At 40.9% G+C, this 17,708-nt stretch overlaps 2 protein-coding genes across 3 annotated transcripts in view; one reads left to right on the forward strand and one right to left on the reverse strand.

Moving 5' to 3' along the window:
- The window catches only part of ANO10 (anoctamin 10), a 274,985-nt gene extending 262,072 nt beyond the window's left edge, over positions 1–12,913 (reverse strand). Inside the window, exon 1 of one of the 2 annotated variants that reach the window (XM_013981531.3) lies at positions 12,869–12,913. The gene's annotated coding sequence lies outside the window, so the exon portion shown is untranslated. Of the gene's footprint in view, positions 1–12,632 lie in introns of both variants that reach the window. The other variant, XM_021071718.2, reaches the window with a different exon arrangement.
- Positions 12,914–13,116: 203 nt separating this feature from the next.
- ABHD5 (abhydrolase domain containing 5, lysophosphatidic acid acyltransferase) overlaps positions 13,117–17,708 on the forward strand; it is a 47,483-nt gene continuing 42,891 nt past the window's right edge. Inside the window, 1 exon segment of the mRNA NM_001012407.1 lies at positions 13,117–13,169. Within this exon segment, the coding sequence (NP_001012407.1) occupies positions 13,123–13,169 (47 nt within the window). The 5' untranslated portion in view covers positions 13,117–13,122.

The raw sequence follows: 17,708 nt of genomic DNA on the forward strand, positions 1-17,708 counted from the left end.
CTATTCTATAGCCCCTCGTATCCTTCAGGTACCTTTCTTCTGGCTTCAGATGGCCCATGGGAGTTGCAATGATTGAAGAACTGAACTGATACAGTGTCAGTGTCTCACAAATTTCATCTTTGAAAGCAGCTGTGTTTTTATTTATTGTGTGAGAAAAGTTAAAGATCTAAACAAATTACACGCTTTTAAGCTTTCCTATAAAATGTGTATTCAATCTGGAAAGTTTGATGTTAAAAATGAGTATTTTGTATTTATATTTACATTTTGAGTTTTCTTTCTCTTTTGCCTACTGGTGCCACTTCCATCAGGTAAAACCCACTGTAAGAGCACACAACCACTGCTATGTGAAGAGTCCATGGAAAAACTATGAACTATTATAATAGCACAAGTTATGCTGGAAATACTAGCTTTAAAAATTCCCTCTGTGAGTTCCCATTGTGGTGCAGCAGGTTAAGAATCTGACTGTAGCATCTTGGGTTGCTGCAGAGGGGCAGGCTCAATCCCTGGCCCAGCAAAGTGGGTTAAAGGATCTGGTGTTGTTAACACTTTCACTCAGATTCTGTCTCTGAAATTTCCATATGCTGTCAATGTAGCCATTAAAACAAACTGCCTCTGGAGAACTTGAGCTAGCTAGCTAGCTATCTTGCTTAAGGTGTATTTTTAAAGTCCATGGGAATAGGAATGGGAGCTCCCATTGTGGCTCAGCAGTAATGAATCTAATATCCATGAGGATGTGGGTTCCATCCCTGGCCCCACTCAGTGGGTTAAGGATCTGGAGTTGCCATGAGCTGTGGTGTAGATCACAGACACGGCTCAGATCTGGCATTGCTGCAACTGTGGCATAGACAGGCAGCTGCAGTTCCGATTCAGCCCCTAGCCTGGGAACTTCCATATGCCATGGGTGCAGCCCTAAAAAAAAAACAAGAAATAGAAAATAAAATAAAGTCCATGGAAATGGAAGGTTCACCAAGGCACAGGAAGGGTCAAAAGCTAATATAAAAAACTGTTAAGATATATCTAAAATCACAAAGCAAGCCTTCAAAGAAAAAGCAGCTGCTTGGAACAAAAGAAACATTTTACAGGGACCAGAATCATGGAGGAATGTTGTGTGAAAAAAGCCAGACACCAAAGCTCATACTCTGTTTTTTGGCTGCACCCTTGGCATGTGCTAAGTTCATGGGCCAGGGATGGAACCTGCTCCAGGGCAGCAACATGAGGCACTGCAGTGACAATGCCAGATCCTTAGCCCACTGCACAGTATGGGAACTCCCTAAAGCTCATATTCTTGATGAATCTGTTTATGTAAAGATCAAGACCAGGCAAAACTAAACTGTGGTGTTATAAGTGAAGAGAGGAGCTAGCTTTAGAGAGGAGGAGTAATGACTGAATGGCATATGGGGGAGGTTTTAGGGATGTTTGGAATGTTCCACTTCTTGACCTGGGTGGTGGTTACATGAGTTTTTGCTTCATAATAAAGCACTGGGCTGGATATTTGTTTTGTGCACTTTTTTGTACACGTATTTCAATAGGAAAAAATTTAAATGAGGGGAGAAAGGCAATATCTTTTAATTTTTTTTTTTTTTTAGTTCTAAAGAAAAATCTTGGCTTTCAAGCATGGTGATTCTTAAGGCAGCTTATTACAGAAAACACAATACATTTTTCTTTATTTACCAGCGTAATGTTACCCTTTTCATTTACTTTCCCCTCTCTTTATCAACACTTCTCTAAAAAAATACACTGCTCCTGTTCAAAGATAGAGTAAGAGGAAATCAGTGAAACCCTTGGGATTTACTGTTTGGCCACCACCTAGTCTAAGGGTGATTATATTATTCAAATCATTATGAGTAAAGCTGGGTAATGCTCTCATTGTAAGCAACACTAGAAACATTGCTATCTTCATTTTTATAATTCCCAACTTGGGGATGTTAAATTATATAATGATAAAGAATTTTTATCATGTGCCTTCAGTGTTATTTACTGGGTTTTTTGTTTTATTTTCAGTACATTTCATTCTAATAACTCCAAAGAGGCAAGAGCTTGCATAGATGACAAAAAAATCATATTATTGTAATTAAAGTAATTTACACGTTAAAGAACATTTTCAGTTAAAATAGTACTATATTTCTGTCACAAGTTCAGGGTTTTTAATTCAAATCCTGATTTATATGCTCTTCAAAGTGTAAACATTGGTTTTGGAATTAAACCTATATTTTGAGTGCTGAAGAATAAGTCAAAAGGTAGTACTTAATGTCCCTTTGTTTTCTTTCTCTCAAGAGAAAAAAAAGTCTTCCACCTGAATAAAGGCTAAATTTCAGCGATAATTCAAAAAAAATAAGAAAAGATTAATAAGAATTTCAGTTACAAGGAGCATGAGACATCTCATTCTGGATTTGGGGGGCTGAACTGTTAACCTGGCAATCACTTTTCTATCTGGTTTTGGGTGACTGATTCGTTAATGATACTAAAGTAGCAGACAGCAATACACACATTGCATGAACTACTGAAACTGGAAGACACTTATTAACAATCCATTTCCTCACCAGCAGTTGAAGAAATTATATTAAATCAGAGACGTTATTAAAAAGAGAGGAAGAGGAGTTCCCATTGTGGCTCAGAGGTTTACAAACCCAACTAGTATCCATGAAGATGTGGTTTTGATCTTGCCCCACTCAGTGGGTTAAGAATCTGGGGTTGCCATGAACTGCAGAGTAGGTTACAGATGTGGCTTGGATCTGGTGTTGCTGTGGCTGTGGTGTAAGCAGCAGCTGCAGTTCCAATTCAACCCCTAGCCTGGGAACCTCTGTATGCTGGACATGCGGCTCTAAAAAAAAAAAAAAAAAAAAAACAGAGAGAGAGAGGGAGAGAAGAGTAGCTAAGCAACACCTTCAAATTTCAAAGGACAAAGGCCCTAAAGGTAGCCTTAAAGATATCTTCATCAACACAGATTAAAAAAAAAAAAAAAGTCTTCATAAACTGATTTGCAACATCTATTAAAATAAAATAAAAATCCAGAGCTGGTTATATTGCCCAAGTCAAATTCCTGAAAATTCATCTGTTGTGAAGCTGCAAGCCAACTCTTCTGCTGCATGCCTTCCTGGATTGCCTGGTCCATTAATCTCTGTCAGAGTGTTCTATTTTCTCCTAGAAAATTTGCTTAATAACATGGATTGTACTTATGTGGCTATGTTTACCTTGTGATAATCATTATGATCTGTGCTGTGTACTTCAATTTAAAAGAAAACAAAGAGTTCCCGTCGTGGCACAGTGGTTAACGAATCCGACTAGGAACCATGAGGTTGCGGGTTTGATCCCTGCCCTTGCTCAGTGGGTTGACGATCCGGCATTGCCATGAGCTGTGGTGTAGGTTGCAGACGCGGCTCGGATCCCACGTTGCTGTGGCTCTGGCGTAGGCCAGTGGCTACAGCTCCGATTGGACCCCTAGCCTGGGAACTTCCATATGCCGCGGGAGCGGCCCAAGAAATAGCAACAACAACAACAACAAAAGACAAAAAAAAAAAAAAAAAAAAAAGCCAAAAAATAAGTAAATAAAGAAAACAAGCCTTATTTGAGATTTACTTTCATAAATCATTACACTTGATTTTATAACCAGGTCTCTATTTTTCCAATGCTTTCATGTGCTTCTCTATACCCGTGTACCTCTACAGAAAGATGTTATACCTTGTCATCCTTTGCTTTGTGTATTTTTAGTTGACTTGTGTTCATTTCCTTTCCCCTGTGAAACCTTAATTTCTTGGCCTGCCATTTCTTTTGTAACTCTCCTATATCTAGATAGAGTGGTTGATGGTGTGTTGATAAACCAGCTCTCAATAAAGAAAAAAAAAAAAAAGCCCTGATTTGAAATGATTGCCAATTTCTAGGGTGTAAATACTCCCAAATTCAAACTCTCACAAGGTTTAACATCCAGCTCACAAAATTCTTTTTTTTTTTTTTTTAATAGCCACACCCACGGCATATAGAAGTTCTTGGGCCAGGGATGGAATCTGAGGTGCATCTGTGACCTACACTGCAGACGCGGCAACAGCAGATCCTTTAACTCACTGAGCCAGGCCGAGGACTGAACCTGCACCTTCGCAGCAACCCAAGCCACTGAAGTCAGATCCTTAACCCACTCTGCCACAGGAGAAACTCCACAAAATTTGAATATTTAACAGTAGACTCTCATCAATCCACAAGAGCTGGCTCCATAAGCAGTAAGCACTAAGATCATTGCTAGTTTTGCACTGACTCAGACAGTATTTTCACTAACTGCTCGTTCACTCATACCACCACAAAGTTCTTCCAGCTGCAGGCAAACACAATCATAACATATTTCAGTGTGGAATCAATGATGGGTGAAAATTGTTCCACTCTGTGCATCCCTGCAGAGCTCAAGCTAAATAAGCCAATTTGCTGAATTACTTAGAATCAAGTATTTATTGCATTACAAACAGATATTTCCCACTTCTCAGAAAATGTGATAGAGCCAGGTCATCAATTGCTGTTTGTATTCTGCCACAAGCGCAGACTAAACGGAATGGATATTCAATAAACTGTATCAAACTGAAGGATACATTTCCAGAATGGTGAAGGGGTAAATAAACAGGCAACATAAATGTCAAAGGGAATTATGGGTATGAACACTTTCTTTCTGCTACTGTGCAAACCTGCTCCTGATACAAATGTTCAGTGGCATAATGACTACATAGATGAGTTTTGCTCTTGTAAGTTCAAACACAGAAAGGCAACTGACATTTTCAATGTCAACATTTTGGAGGGCAACATTTCCCCTGGCTTATGAGGATGCTTATTATTTCAGCATGGACTGATCAGAAAAAAACAACCAGAATGAAAGGTAAAAGATAAAAATTCCCTCTTAAAAATGTTGATTCTACTGCAAATAAAAATCTAGGACTCTTCTACTATTATTATGAAATGATGTGGAAGGTGGAGAAAAAAGAGGCTTTTAAAATTCTCTCCCCAAATCATCATGACTTCAAATTTCTTGGGGTCAGGGGACATGACCACAAATTGAATGCTAGCCTCTCGGGCTTTGTCCTTCCCTATCCTTCCTGCCTCCAACTCCAGAGACATCTGAGATTGAAATTGGACTGTAACTTCTGTGCTTTTCTTCTCCATCAAAGTTTAGGTTTCCTAAGAAGTCATGAAAAGTATTAGAAAGACATTAGCTGCAAACCAAAACTATAATGAGGTACCACCTCACACTGGCCATCATCAAAAAGTCTACAAACAATAAATGCTGGAGAGGGTGAGGAAAAAAGGAAACTCTACTACACTGCTGGTGGGAATATAAATTGGTACAGCCACTATGGAGAACAGTATGGAGGGTCCTTAAAAAAACTAAAAATGAGTTGCCATATGATCCAGCAATCCCACTCCTGGACATATATCTGGAGAAAACCCTGATTTGAAAAGATATGCTTCTATGTTCATAGAAGCACTATTTATACTAGCCAAGCAACCTAAATGTCCATTGACAGAGGAATGGGTAAAGATGTGGTATACCCAGACAATGGAATATTACTCAGCCATAAAAAAGAATGAAATAATGCCATTTGCAACAAAATGGACTGATCTAGAGATTATTATACTAAGTGAAGTTAGAGAAAAACAAATATCATCCAATATCATGTATTATGCAGAATGTGAAAAAAATATACAAATGAACTTATTTGTGGAACAGAAACAGACTCACAGATTTTGAAAACATAGTTACCAAAGGGGACAGGTGGTGGGGACGGATGAACTGGAGGTTTGGGGTTGGCTTATGCACACTGTGGTATATGGAATGATTGGCTAACAGGGACCTGCTGTATAGCACAGGGAACTCTATGCAATCAATACTCTGTGATGATTTACATGGGAAAAGAATCTGAAAAAGAATGGACATCGTTTATGTATATTGTATAGCAGACATCACTATACTGTATAGCAGAAATTATCACAACATTGTAAATCAGCTATATTTCAATAAAACTTTGAAAAAAATGAAACCCAATGTATCGATTTGTTTTACGGCTTATGCTTTTTGAGTTATCTAAAAATTGTTTGCCTGAGTTCTTGAAGATTTTCTCCATTTTTCTAAAAGTTTTATGGTTTTAGATGTTACACTTAAGTCCACGATCCATTTTGGGTTAATATTTGAATAAAGTGAGAGGTTTGGGTCAAAGGTTTACGTTTGTTTGTTGCCTATGGACATCCAGTTGTTCTAGCACCATTTGTTGCAATCACCAACAGTTTTTAATGTATTACTGGGTAGCCTCTTTTTTCTTTTTCCTATTTTTAAAATTGAAGTACATTTGATTTACAATGTTGTGTTAGTTTCAGGTGTACAGTGAAGTGATTCAGTTATACATATACATATATCTATTTTTTTCAGATTCTTTTCCCATATAGGCTATTACAAAATATTGAGTAGAGTTCCCTGTGCTATACAGTAGAGCCTTGTTGATTATCTATTTTATATATAGTGGTGTGTATCTACTAATCCCGAACTCCTAATTATCCCTCCCTGCCACCTTTCCTCTTTGGTAACCATAAGTTTTTTCTTTCTTTCTTTTTTCTTTTTTTGGCTTTTTAGGGCCACACCCATGGTATATGGCAGTTCCCGTGTCTGGAATCTACACCACAGCTCTCAGCAACACCAGATCCTTAACCCTCTGAGCAAGGCCAGAGATCAAGCTACAACCTCATTGTTCCTAATCAGATTCTTTTCTGCTGTGCCACGGTGGGAACTCCCATAAGTTTTTTTTTCAAAGTCTGTGAGTCTGTTTACATTTTTTAAGATAGTCATTTGAATCATTTTTTAAGATTCTACATATAAGTGATATCATATGATGTTTGTCTTTCTCTGTCTGACTTACTTCACTTAATATAATAATCTCAAGGTCCACCCATATTGTTACAAATGGCATTATTTCATTCTTTTTTATGCCTGAGTAATATTCCACTGTATATATGTACCAATACTTGGAGAAAACCATAATTTTCAAAGATACATGTGGAGTTCCCGTCATAGATCAATGGTTAATGAATCTGACTAGCATCAGTGAGAACACGGGTTCCATCCCTGCTCTCGCTCAGTGGGTTAAGGATCCGGTGTTGCTGTGAGCTGTGGTGAGGGTCACAGACGTGGTTCGGATTCTGCGTTGCTGTGGCTATGGTGGAGGCCAGTGGCTACAGCTCCAATTGGACCCCTATCCTGGGAACCTTCATATGCCACAAGTGTGGCTCTAAAAAAAAGACAAAAAAAAAAAAAAAGACAAAATATAAAAAGTTCTCAAAACTTAATAGCGAGAAAATGTGCAAAAGACCTAAATGAACAGACATTTCATCAAAAAAGATAAACACATGGCAAATAAGCATATGAAAAGATGCTCAACAGCACTAGTCATCAAGGAATTGCAAATTAAAACCATAATGGGACAACACTACCAGCCTATCAGAATGGCTAAACAAAAAATAGAGACAACATCAAATGTTGGTGAGGATAATGGAGAAATTAACTCAATTATATTGGGAACAGAAAATGGTATATCCACTCTGGAAACAGTTTGGCAGTTTTTTAAAAAAACACTAAATTCCAACTATCATATGACCTAGCAGTTACAAAGTATAAATGCAAATTCTTGGGCATTTATACCAGAAAAAAATGAAAATTCAGTTTCACATAAAAACCTGTACACAAATGTCTATGGTGGCTTTATTTGTAATATCCAAAAATTGGGAACAACCCAGATGTCCTTCAACAGGTGAATGACTAAACAAAGTGTGGTAATTCAACCATGGAAAACTACTCAGCTATAAAAAAGAATGAACTTTTTGTTCATATGACAAGTATATGAATCTCCAGAAAATTATTCTGAGAGAAAAAAGTCAATCTCCAATGATTACACGCTGTATGATTCCATTTATGTAATACTCTCGAAATGACAAAAATAGAGATAGACTAGTGGTTGCCAGAGGTTAAGGATGGAGGGGTTTTGTGTGTAGGAGAGAAGCAGGTGTGGCTATAAAAGGCAATGGAGGGATTCTTGTGGTGATGGAAATGTTCTATATCTTTATTATATCAACATTAATATTCTGATTGTGACATTGTGCTTTAGTTTTGCAAAATGCTACCACAAGGGGAAACCAGTAAAGGATACATGGGGTCTCTGTATCATTCTCACAAATGCATGTGAATCGGCAATTATCTTAAAAGTTAAAAAAACAAAACTTTGTAAAATTTTTTTTGTGAAAAAAATTTAACTCAATAAGTCAACTATCCATTTAGCATATGAAATAACGCATCATACACTGGTGGGGTAAAGGGTTATTACTATACAATATGAGGGTGATTCAATTATCTACTGCTATATGACAATTAATGCAGTGGGTTTAAACAACCACTATTTTATTCTCTCACAATTCTGTGAGTCAGGAGTTCAAGCTCATCTGGGCAGATATTTTAATTCACTTGGTATTGGCTGGTGTCATTCACTCAGCTGATTCAGGTGACAGGTTCATGGGCTGAAAATGTTAAGACTGCTTCACTCACAAGTCTGGTGGCCCTCTCTCCACCTGGATAGCAGAGCTTCCTCACAGCATGGCAATCTCAGGGTAGCCAGACTTTTGCCACAGCAGTTGATTTTCAAAAGGAAATGTATAAATGGGTGAATAACGAAGCTACAGATATCTTTACGTTCCAGCCTTGGAATTACAGAGCATCACTTCTGTCACACTCTATTGGTCAAAACAAGCCACAGGTCAGTTGAAGGGGATGAAAAACAGACTCCAACTCTCACTACTGAGAAGTGGCAAAGAATTTGTGGCCATCTTATTCTACCATAGGGGGGCAATTAATTAACTTTTTGAAAAAATACTTTGTGGAAAGTCTTTCTTAAAATTAATTATTTAATTAAAAATAGATATTGAGGTATTCAGGTTTTCCACTGTATCTGGCCAGTTTTGGCAAGTTATGGTCTCTAAATGTTTTGTCTTTTTTATCTAAGTTGCCAAATTTATTGGCATAAGCTCTTTGTGATGTTGCCTAGATATATATTTCTTATGTTGCTAGGCTCTGTAGTAATACCCTCTTTTCTAAACCTGATATTATTTACTTGCACTTCTTTTTCCTTTGATCAGTTAGCTGGAATTTATCAATTTTATATCAAAGAACCAACTTCTGGCAATTTCATGGATTTTTGCTTTTTCTACATTTGCTCTGGAGCACTTTGCATATTAGTACATATAGATTTACCTCATTTTTCTTAATTGCTACCACAGTATTTCATATCATGGGAGAGGTGGTTTACAGGATTTTATTGAATCATAGGCATCCTTATTAAATTTTCTTTGGTATTAGAATACTGGGGGAAACACTTTTATATGTCTCTATCTGCATGTGAGAAAGGCCAGACCCCCAGAAGTTAAATTTCTGGACCAGAGGGTACATTAATCTTACACTTTTAACAGGTAACTCTCAAACAATTTTCCAAATGGCTGTTATCAATTAGCACTCCCGCCAACTGGGTTGAAACGTTCTCCACCAACCCAAGTTCTTGCCAATATTTAGAACTATGAGCCTTTTTCATTTATATTATCATGGTTTCAATTTGCATTCCCTTGATTACAAATGAGTGTGAGCATCTTCTGGCTGTTTATGGCCTGAGAGAAAACTGCGGGAATATTTTTTTACTCTGTTTTCTCAATTTTTCTTTATAAATTGAAGAGATTAAACCATGGTTTTCTAACATGGCCAAACAGATTTTCCTGGTCCATCCCATATTTTTGCATTGTGCTTCAGTATCATTTTTCACACAGATGTTTCAAATTTGGATGTGGTTAAATTCATCACTCTTTTCCCTTAGGGCCTGGCTTTTGCATCTTGCTGAAGGTCTTTTATCAGGTTCTGAGAGTTCCAGTGACATTAGCTAGTCAGAGTCTTGTATCTATGGGGGGCAGCGCCAGCCCTGAGCTCTAGAATCTAGCCCCTAGAAGAACATGCTCCTCTTCCCCTACCCCACAATGGTGGAGCTCTCTACCATTCATGCTTTACTCCAGACTTTAACAGCCATTCTGTCACGCAACTCCTATGCTCACCCTCCACACGCACTTTGAAAATGACAACTTGGAATCACAGAACGTTAGAAGAGACCTTGGGGGAATCATCTAGTCTCAAACTCTCATTCTCATAGATGAAGACTATGCGATTGAGACCCTGCTGTCTAACATGGGAGCATCAGCCACACAGGGCTTTTAAAATTTAAATTAATTAAAATTGAAAATTCAGTCACAATGGCTAAATTTCAAATGCTCCATCGATACACGTGGCTTGTGGTTACTAGAGTTGAAACTGGGGATTTAGAACATTTCCATGGTTTTATTTAAAGGGCAGTCTGCTAACTAGCAGCAGCAGGAATATAGGCGTCACTGGGAATCAGTTAGAAAAAGAGAATCTCAGGCCCCACCCCAGACCTACAGAGTTAATCTGCCATTTAACAAAATCCACAGGAAGTTTGCATGCAGATTTGAGTCTGAGAAGCTCTAATCATGTGGCCCCTCCCCCACCCCAACCCACCAAGATCAATAGCTGATTGGTACCAGCCCCCTCCCCTGATCCAGCTACCATTTACCTTTACATCCCATGTCCTTATTTCCCTGCCACGCTTGCTTTCTTACTGTTAAATTACAGAACTTTATAAACATTTATAGTGCAGCCAGGCCATAGAAGTCCTCAGAAAATCCTCCATCCCTCATTCTCATTCTTGTTTGCAAGTGCTAGCTTGGCAGATTTATGATAAAGGCCCAGACTCCTATGATGGCTATGGTATTGCTCAGCCTTTCCCCTGGGGCATCGCTGCTGAGGGGGGCTAGAAATTAAAGACAACCTTGAAATTTTCGGGAGTTCCCTGGTGGTATAGTGGTTAGGACTTAGCACTTTCACTGCTGCAGGTTGGGTTCAATCTCTGGCCTGGAAATAGAGATCCCACATCAAGGCGCTGCACACCACAGCTGATAAATAAATAAATAAATAAAAGCCAACCTTGAAACCAACGAGGCACCAGTCATCAATCATATGGTAGCACCAGTCATCAGTTCTATGGTACACTTGATCTTGGTTGTATAAGAGAAGCATTAGTTCTTTGGACTCTACAGCTCCAAGGTAGAGCATGCACAGCAGGCCATGTATTCGCCTTGAGGGCTCAAATTAGGCTGCTCCCCCAAAGTAAGTACTGCTTAATCAAGGTAATTGGTTAGCACATTGCCAAAGAGAAACTGATTTGGAAATAAGGCACCAGGTTGGCCTGGAATTCAGGGAGGTCTGCTCTCAGGGCACTATCAAAATACAGGGAGACAGTGATAGAGATGATCTGGCCTAAGCAGTGATTGAGGCTGGTGTAGAAGGAGCTGTCCAGGTACAGGTTGCATCAATAGATGTTGGCCTCATTTTCTCCCAGGAAGACATAGTCCAAAGGCTCCAGGGTGGTGTGGAAATGTGGATAGAGCATCAGGGTTCTTTCACTGCTGGCAGCATCCTGAGGGCTAGGCAGATGGTTGATTCCAGTTTCAACTTCTTGCCAAAGTCAAAGACAACTCCTCTACCAGCAACAAGATGAAGCCTGGGCCAGAGCTACCCCCAGATTTGCGGAAGATCATGAAGTCCCATAGCCCTACACACTGCACTGTCAATTTCTGGATAAATATCAGTACCGATCAATGATTTTTTAAAACTGTGCAGTAGCCACAGGCATCTATGAGAGCAGACTCCACGTCCAAGACTTCTGAGGGTGCATACTCTCTAGTCCAGTTTTCTGAAGGTGCTGCCATAGTTGCTGTCACATTCTTAGGTTTTGATACTAGAATCAGCACCACTGGATTGGGACTGTACTCTATGCAGGAGAGTCCACAATAACCAGTTTGGCCCATATAGAGAGTGCCGCCAGAAGGATATGATCTGATAGATGGAGATGGTATGCCCAAGGAATTATGAGTTGCTTTCCCACCCCCCACTAAATCACAGAAGGCACCACCCCCATCCTAAAGGAACTTTTAGTGTAGTTGGAAGAATATTCAAAAATGTCCATTAAAAAGCCATAACAATTAGACAAGTCTGAAAATCTGAGTACCAGATAAGTGACATATAGTTTGGATTATTGGGACTCGGAGGAGAGAAAAAGGGGCTGCAGTGACAGAGAAGAGTTAGGAAGAGTGATGAACTGTGTCTAAAACAAAGCATAATATATTAGCGTAGGTTCCTTTAAGGCACAAGCCCTATTTCAATTCACTGTTTCTCAGTGCCTAGAACAGAGCGGGCACTTAGCAGGCGAAAGGTAAATACAAATTAATGACTAGTAGAGAGTGATGCAACTACAAAAGCAGGTAGAAGCTGATGAGGAAGACTCGAAAACAGGTCAAGCGTTGTTGCTATTTACATTAGCGATCCCCTTCAAGAACTCTAAGTACCGAAATGCTGACTCTTTACCTTCTCCTAGGTGCATAGAGCGTGGGGTGGACGGAAATTGCTGGCTTTGGTCATCATTGTAACCCCAGCGCCTGGAGCAGTGTCCCGCACATTGGTGAATATCGAATGACTGAGTCCTAGGAGTCGCCCTCTCCCCTTAGCCACCCACCTGTAGGAAAGGGCCGGCCGCAGGCCACAGCTCCTTCATCAAAGCTTTTCCGTTCGCTATTGCAGCAACTATCGAATACTACCTTGGCTCTTCAGCGGAAGGTAGCGCCTCAGTCCCGAGGGAAATGCTAGGTACCCGTCCAGTGTCCAGCACGTGACAATAAGTATCAGAGAATGAGGCATTAATACAGTCATTATGGAAATTAGTTACCACCTAACTCAACCAGGGAGTCTCACCGGTTCCTCCAGGCTCACAGTCTTGCGCAGCGACCGCACCAGAGCGCGTCAGACGGGATGACGCAGGCGTAGCTGGCGGGTGGGGCGGGATAGCTCTCCAGCGCACGCGCGCGGCCGCACTGCGAGGTCAGGCCAGAGGACAGTCGACGCATGCGCGGCCCGCGGGCTTAAGGGCGGCTGCAGCCCGGCGCATTCCAGTCGGCCTGTCAGCCGGCTTTGGGGTGCGGCCTGACGGCTGCGCGGCGACTGCGGCCATGGCAGCAGAGGAGGAGGAGATGGACTCCGCGGATGCCTGTGAGAGGTGAGGGCGGCGGAGGCCGCGTGGGGGTTCGGGAGCGCGGGCACCCCCGAGGACTCTAACCTATCTGGCCGCTCTGGAGTCCGACCCCGGTACGAGTCCGCGCGGAGCCCGAAGGAAAAGCTCTCACCCCGGCGGGCGCCCTTCGGGTCTGAGTGTGACCCCAGCCGCGCCGAGACGCTCTTGACCTCCGCGCGGGGGGCCGCCCGCGAGGTCAAGGAAGCGGCTCCGCGGGGCGAGCGGCAGGGGTGGCACTTGGACGCGGGCTGGTGGTCCACTGAGGTCTCTTTGGGACCAGGGACGGCTGCGGACCCCAGCCCTGCCCCAGCGCGGCAGGCGGGGTGAGCGGCGTCCCAGCCCCTAGCTCGGGGCAGGGGAAACGGCCGACTCCTTCTGTCCTCTTCTTAGCGCGGCTTCTGTCCTCAGGTATGCGCTGTGCTCAGTCCAGCCCGGGGGAGAAAGAAAGTGCCGCGAGGCTAACCCTCTCCGGAGCCTGGAGGAAGTGGTGGCACTTCCTACGGGGCAGTGTCCTAGTTCACGGCTAAAGCCGCGGGTCACAGGGGGTTGTGGGGAAGGAGGAGCCCAGAGTGGGGGAAAGGGGCTCGGGGATGTCTTTAGGTTTCAGAAAATGTTTAACTTACACTTTATGAAAAGAACGTTAACACGGTATGGATAGCCAGTTCACAATCATCTCTCAAACGGAGATGATTTCATCCTTTGGTTCCAAGTGTTCTGGTGTTACGGGAGAAAGGTGTATGTTTGCTTTTCAGAAGACACGTGTGTAGGAAACTTCATGGAAGTGGGAGGACAGAAGTCTAATAGGAAGCTTTTTTTTTCCTTGAGATTTTTATTTTATTGAAGTATAGTTGATTTACAATGTTGTGTTTCAAGTGTAGAGCACAGTGATTCAGTTATGTATACTTTATGTGTTATATAAAATATACTTAAAATATATAAAACTTATAAAAATATGTGCTTTATCAGATTTTTTTCCATTATAGGTTATTGCAAGTTACTGAATATAGTTACCTGTGTTACTTGTGTGTTATGGAGTAGGTCCTTTTTGTTCTTTTTTTTATATATTATAGGGTGTATCTATTAATTCCAAAGTCCTAATTTATCTCTCACCTTGTTTTACCTTTTGTTAACCATGTCTGTTTTCTTTGTCCTTAAGTCTCTGTTTTGTAAATATATTCATTTCTGCCATTTTTTTAGATTCTAAATATAAGTGATGTCATATGATACTTGTCTTTAATTTCCTTCACTTAGTATGGTAATCTCTAGGTCCATCCATATTGCTGCAAATTGCAGTATTTCATTGTTTTTTATGGCTAATATTCCATTGTGTGTACACACACAACACACCTCCCATATCTTCCTTATCCATTTATCTGTTGATAGACATTTAAGTTGCCTCCATTTCTTGGCTATTGTGAATAGGGCTACTATGGACATTGAGGTTCATATATCTTTTTGAGTTAGGGTTTTCATCTTTTCTGGTTGTAAACCAAGGACTAGGATTGCTGGATCATATGCTAATTATTTTTAGTTTTTTAAGGAACCTCCATACTGTTTTCCTTAGTGGTTGTACCAATTTACATTCCCATCAACAGTACAGAAGGTTCTAATGGGAAGCTTTTTCATATACAAATATAAGTTTAAGCAAAAAAAAAAAAAAAAAAGGAGTTCCCTGTAGTGGTGCAATCCTGGCCTTGCTCAGTGGGTTAAGGATCCGGAGTTGCTGTGAGCTGTGGTGTAGGTCACAGACGGGGCTTGGATCTGGTGTTGCTGTGGCTGTGGCTGTGGCTGTGACTGGCAGCTGAAGCTCCGATTAGACGCCTAGCCGGGAACCTCCATATGCCCTAATAAGCAAAAAAAAAAACCCCAAAAAAACAAATATACTAAGTTTATATGAATCTTTTCTACCTATAACTTCATACAGTTGTCAGTAGATGAATAGCAGTTAATTAGGGGAAAAATTAAATTGCTGTGAACATTACTGCCTTATTTCTCAAGGTTAGTCATTTATATTGGAAAGTAAATAAACTTCTGTGCTTCCCCCCATATGTGTTTAATATTTTGACAATTCTAGTTCAGATGTTGGGAGAAATTTGCATATGAAATAACCTAAATGACAGACGATAATGTGGAATACCATGATAGACAGGAGTATTTGGAAAGAAGGGAAAATTGTGAAATATTAGAAATTAGGTTCTTCGCTGGAGTTTTGTTTATATGATAAATAGGTCTGTTGTTTTGGTTTGTTGATGAACTTCCTTGTCATATTGAGGTAAGATGCTGAATGTCATGTGAACACAAGTAGGAACTTGTAGGAAGTGGGAAGCTTGTTACTACCTAGTTTGTGGCAGCATTTTTGGCTCTGAGACTACTTTTATGAGACTCTTTGGCTTCATGTTGTTGTGGGGCTTGGGAGTCCAGGGCACAACTGTGAAAGGAGTTCATGGTTTTGGGTGATAGCAGGAGATCACTGGGTACAGATTGTAAAACATCCTTAGCCCCTTGATGAGATGGATCACCTTGGACTCTTGCCAATACACTTGATCATTATACAAGCTGGTATGGCCTTCTGAACCATACTAGGCAAGTACCTGTTTGTGCTGGGTGTTCCCTAATGTTCATATTAAACCTAAGGTTGACCTTGTGTGCTCAGTATTACTGTTCCCATTTTTCAGTTGGGACTGCAACTGGGACTACTGCTAGTGCCCCATCAGCAAGTAAGAGGGATAGAGTGGATCCCTCTAGGTGTTTGGATGTAGTCTAAGGAGTTTTCCCCATGTTTTTTGCTGCCTCTCACTGAGATTGGGCCTAGTAGAATGTTTGGTTCTTGTTTCTCTTGCTTATTCTACTGACACTTCACTTCATTATTTAATCCTTCATTGATACAGAGGTCACTTTAAATTTTTGTTTGTTTTTGTTTTTCTAGGGTCACGCCCACAGCATATGGAAGTTTCCAGGCTAGGGGTTGAATTGGAGCCACAGCTGCTGTCCTACACCACAGTCACAGCAACTGGGGATCCAAGTCACATCTGCAACCTACAGCACAGCTCATGGCAGTGCTGGATCCCCAATCCACTGAGCAAGGCCAGGGATCGAACCCACATCCCCATGGATACCAGTCAGATTTGTTTCTGCTGCACCATGACAGGAACTCTTAAATTTTTTTAAATAGGTTTATCAATAGTAGAACTATCCCAAGAGTCAGGTGTATTGTGGGAAAACTGAAGTCTTGAATTAAGTTTCCTATTAAGTTCAGATTTAGATGGGGAGATGACATTAACAAAGGAAACGGTTATAAAATGGTCCTCTGAAGGCTTTTTGGAGTATATGATTCTTGTTGTTTCCTTTATAACTTTCTTAAGTGAATACAGACATGCCTAAGGAGCCATTTGGCTTTCAACATCTAACCATTTTCAGTTGCAGTGCAATTGAGAAAGCTAAATGTAACAAGAGTTGGGTGTACTTCTGTGAATTGCTGCAAAGTTATCCCAGAGAATGGTTTTTGTTTTTTTTTTTTTTTTGTCTTTTTTTAGGGCTGCACCCCCAGCATATGGAGGTTCCCAGGCTAGGGGTCTAATCGGAGCTGTAGCCACCAGCCTACGCCACAGCCACAGCAATGCCAGATCCGAGCCACGTCTGCAACCTACACCACAGCTCATGGCAATGCTGGATCCTCAACCCTCTGATCGAGGCCGGGGATTGAACCCGAAACCTCATGGTTCCTAGTCGGAATCATTAACCACTGAGCCATGACGGGAACTCCCCAGAGAATGATTGTCAGTTGCGTTTAGAGGAAAGTTGTAATGGAATTGCTGTTACAGTGTAGACCATAGAATAGGTAGTTTGCAGTGGTGGTCTGGAGTTATTGCTAAATTTTCAGGAAGTTTCCCAGCCATTGGCAGCTTGAACTCAGCCATGGTGGGATTGAACCCACGTCTTCATGGATACTAGGTGGGTTCGTTACCACTGAGCCACAATGCAAACTCCTCTTCTTCCCACTTTCTAAATGTATTTTTCTCCAAGATTGTATCTCCATCTATGTTTTCATTTTTGCCTTGTTTACTCACACTCTTTGAACTATCCTCTCTGTGGAGAGGGCTGAAATCTCAGGATGGAGCCTCTTCAGTAGTCTAGTGATGTTTCTAGATTCACATGTTTGCAATTGAATCCTCAAATGTAACATGTGAGACCAGGATCTCATCTGCACCTCATTCCCCTCAACTAAGTAATACAAAAAGCTCAGTTCTTCCTCCTGATGGCCCTGTTTTTATTACTTAGTTATTTAGGTTCTTATGGTCATCCAGGTTAAGAACTCAGGCACTGTCTTTCCCCGACCCCCTTCATTGCTCCAAATACCAAATCTTTTACCAAGTTTAGTAGGTTCCAAGTGCAACATCACCTTTCCATTTCCACTGTCACCTGGGAACCACCTGGTTTAGACCCATGTTACTCCCTTTTCTGGGTTATTGCACGCTTTGGTAACATGTTCTGTTCCTTTTCTTTCAATATAACTTATTTTATAAG

Source organism: Sus scrofa, chromosome 13 (assembly GCF_054392235.1).
Source record: "Sus scrofa isolate SSC_HxYL_T2T_F1_AM1 chromosome 13, Sscrofa_HxYL_maternal_Yorkshire_Landrace_v2.0, whole genome shotgun sequence".
NCBI lineage: Eukaryota > Metazoa > Chordata > Mammalia > Artiodactyla > Suidae > Sus > Sus scrofa.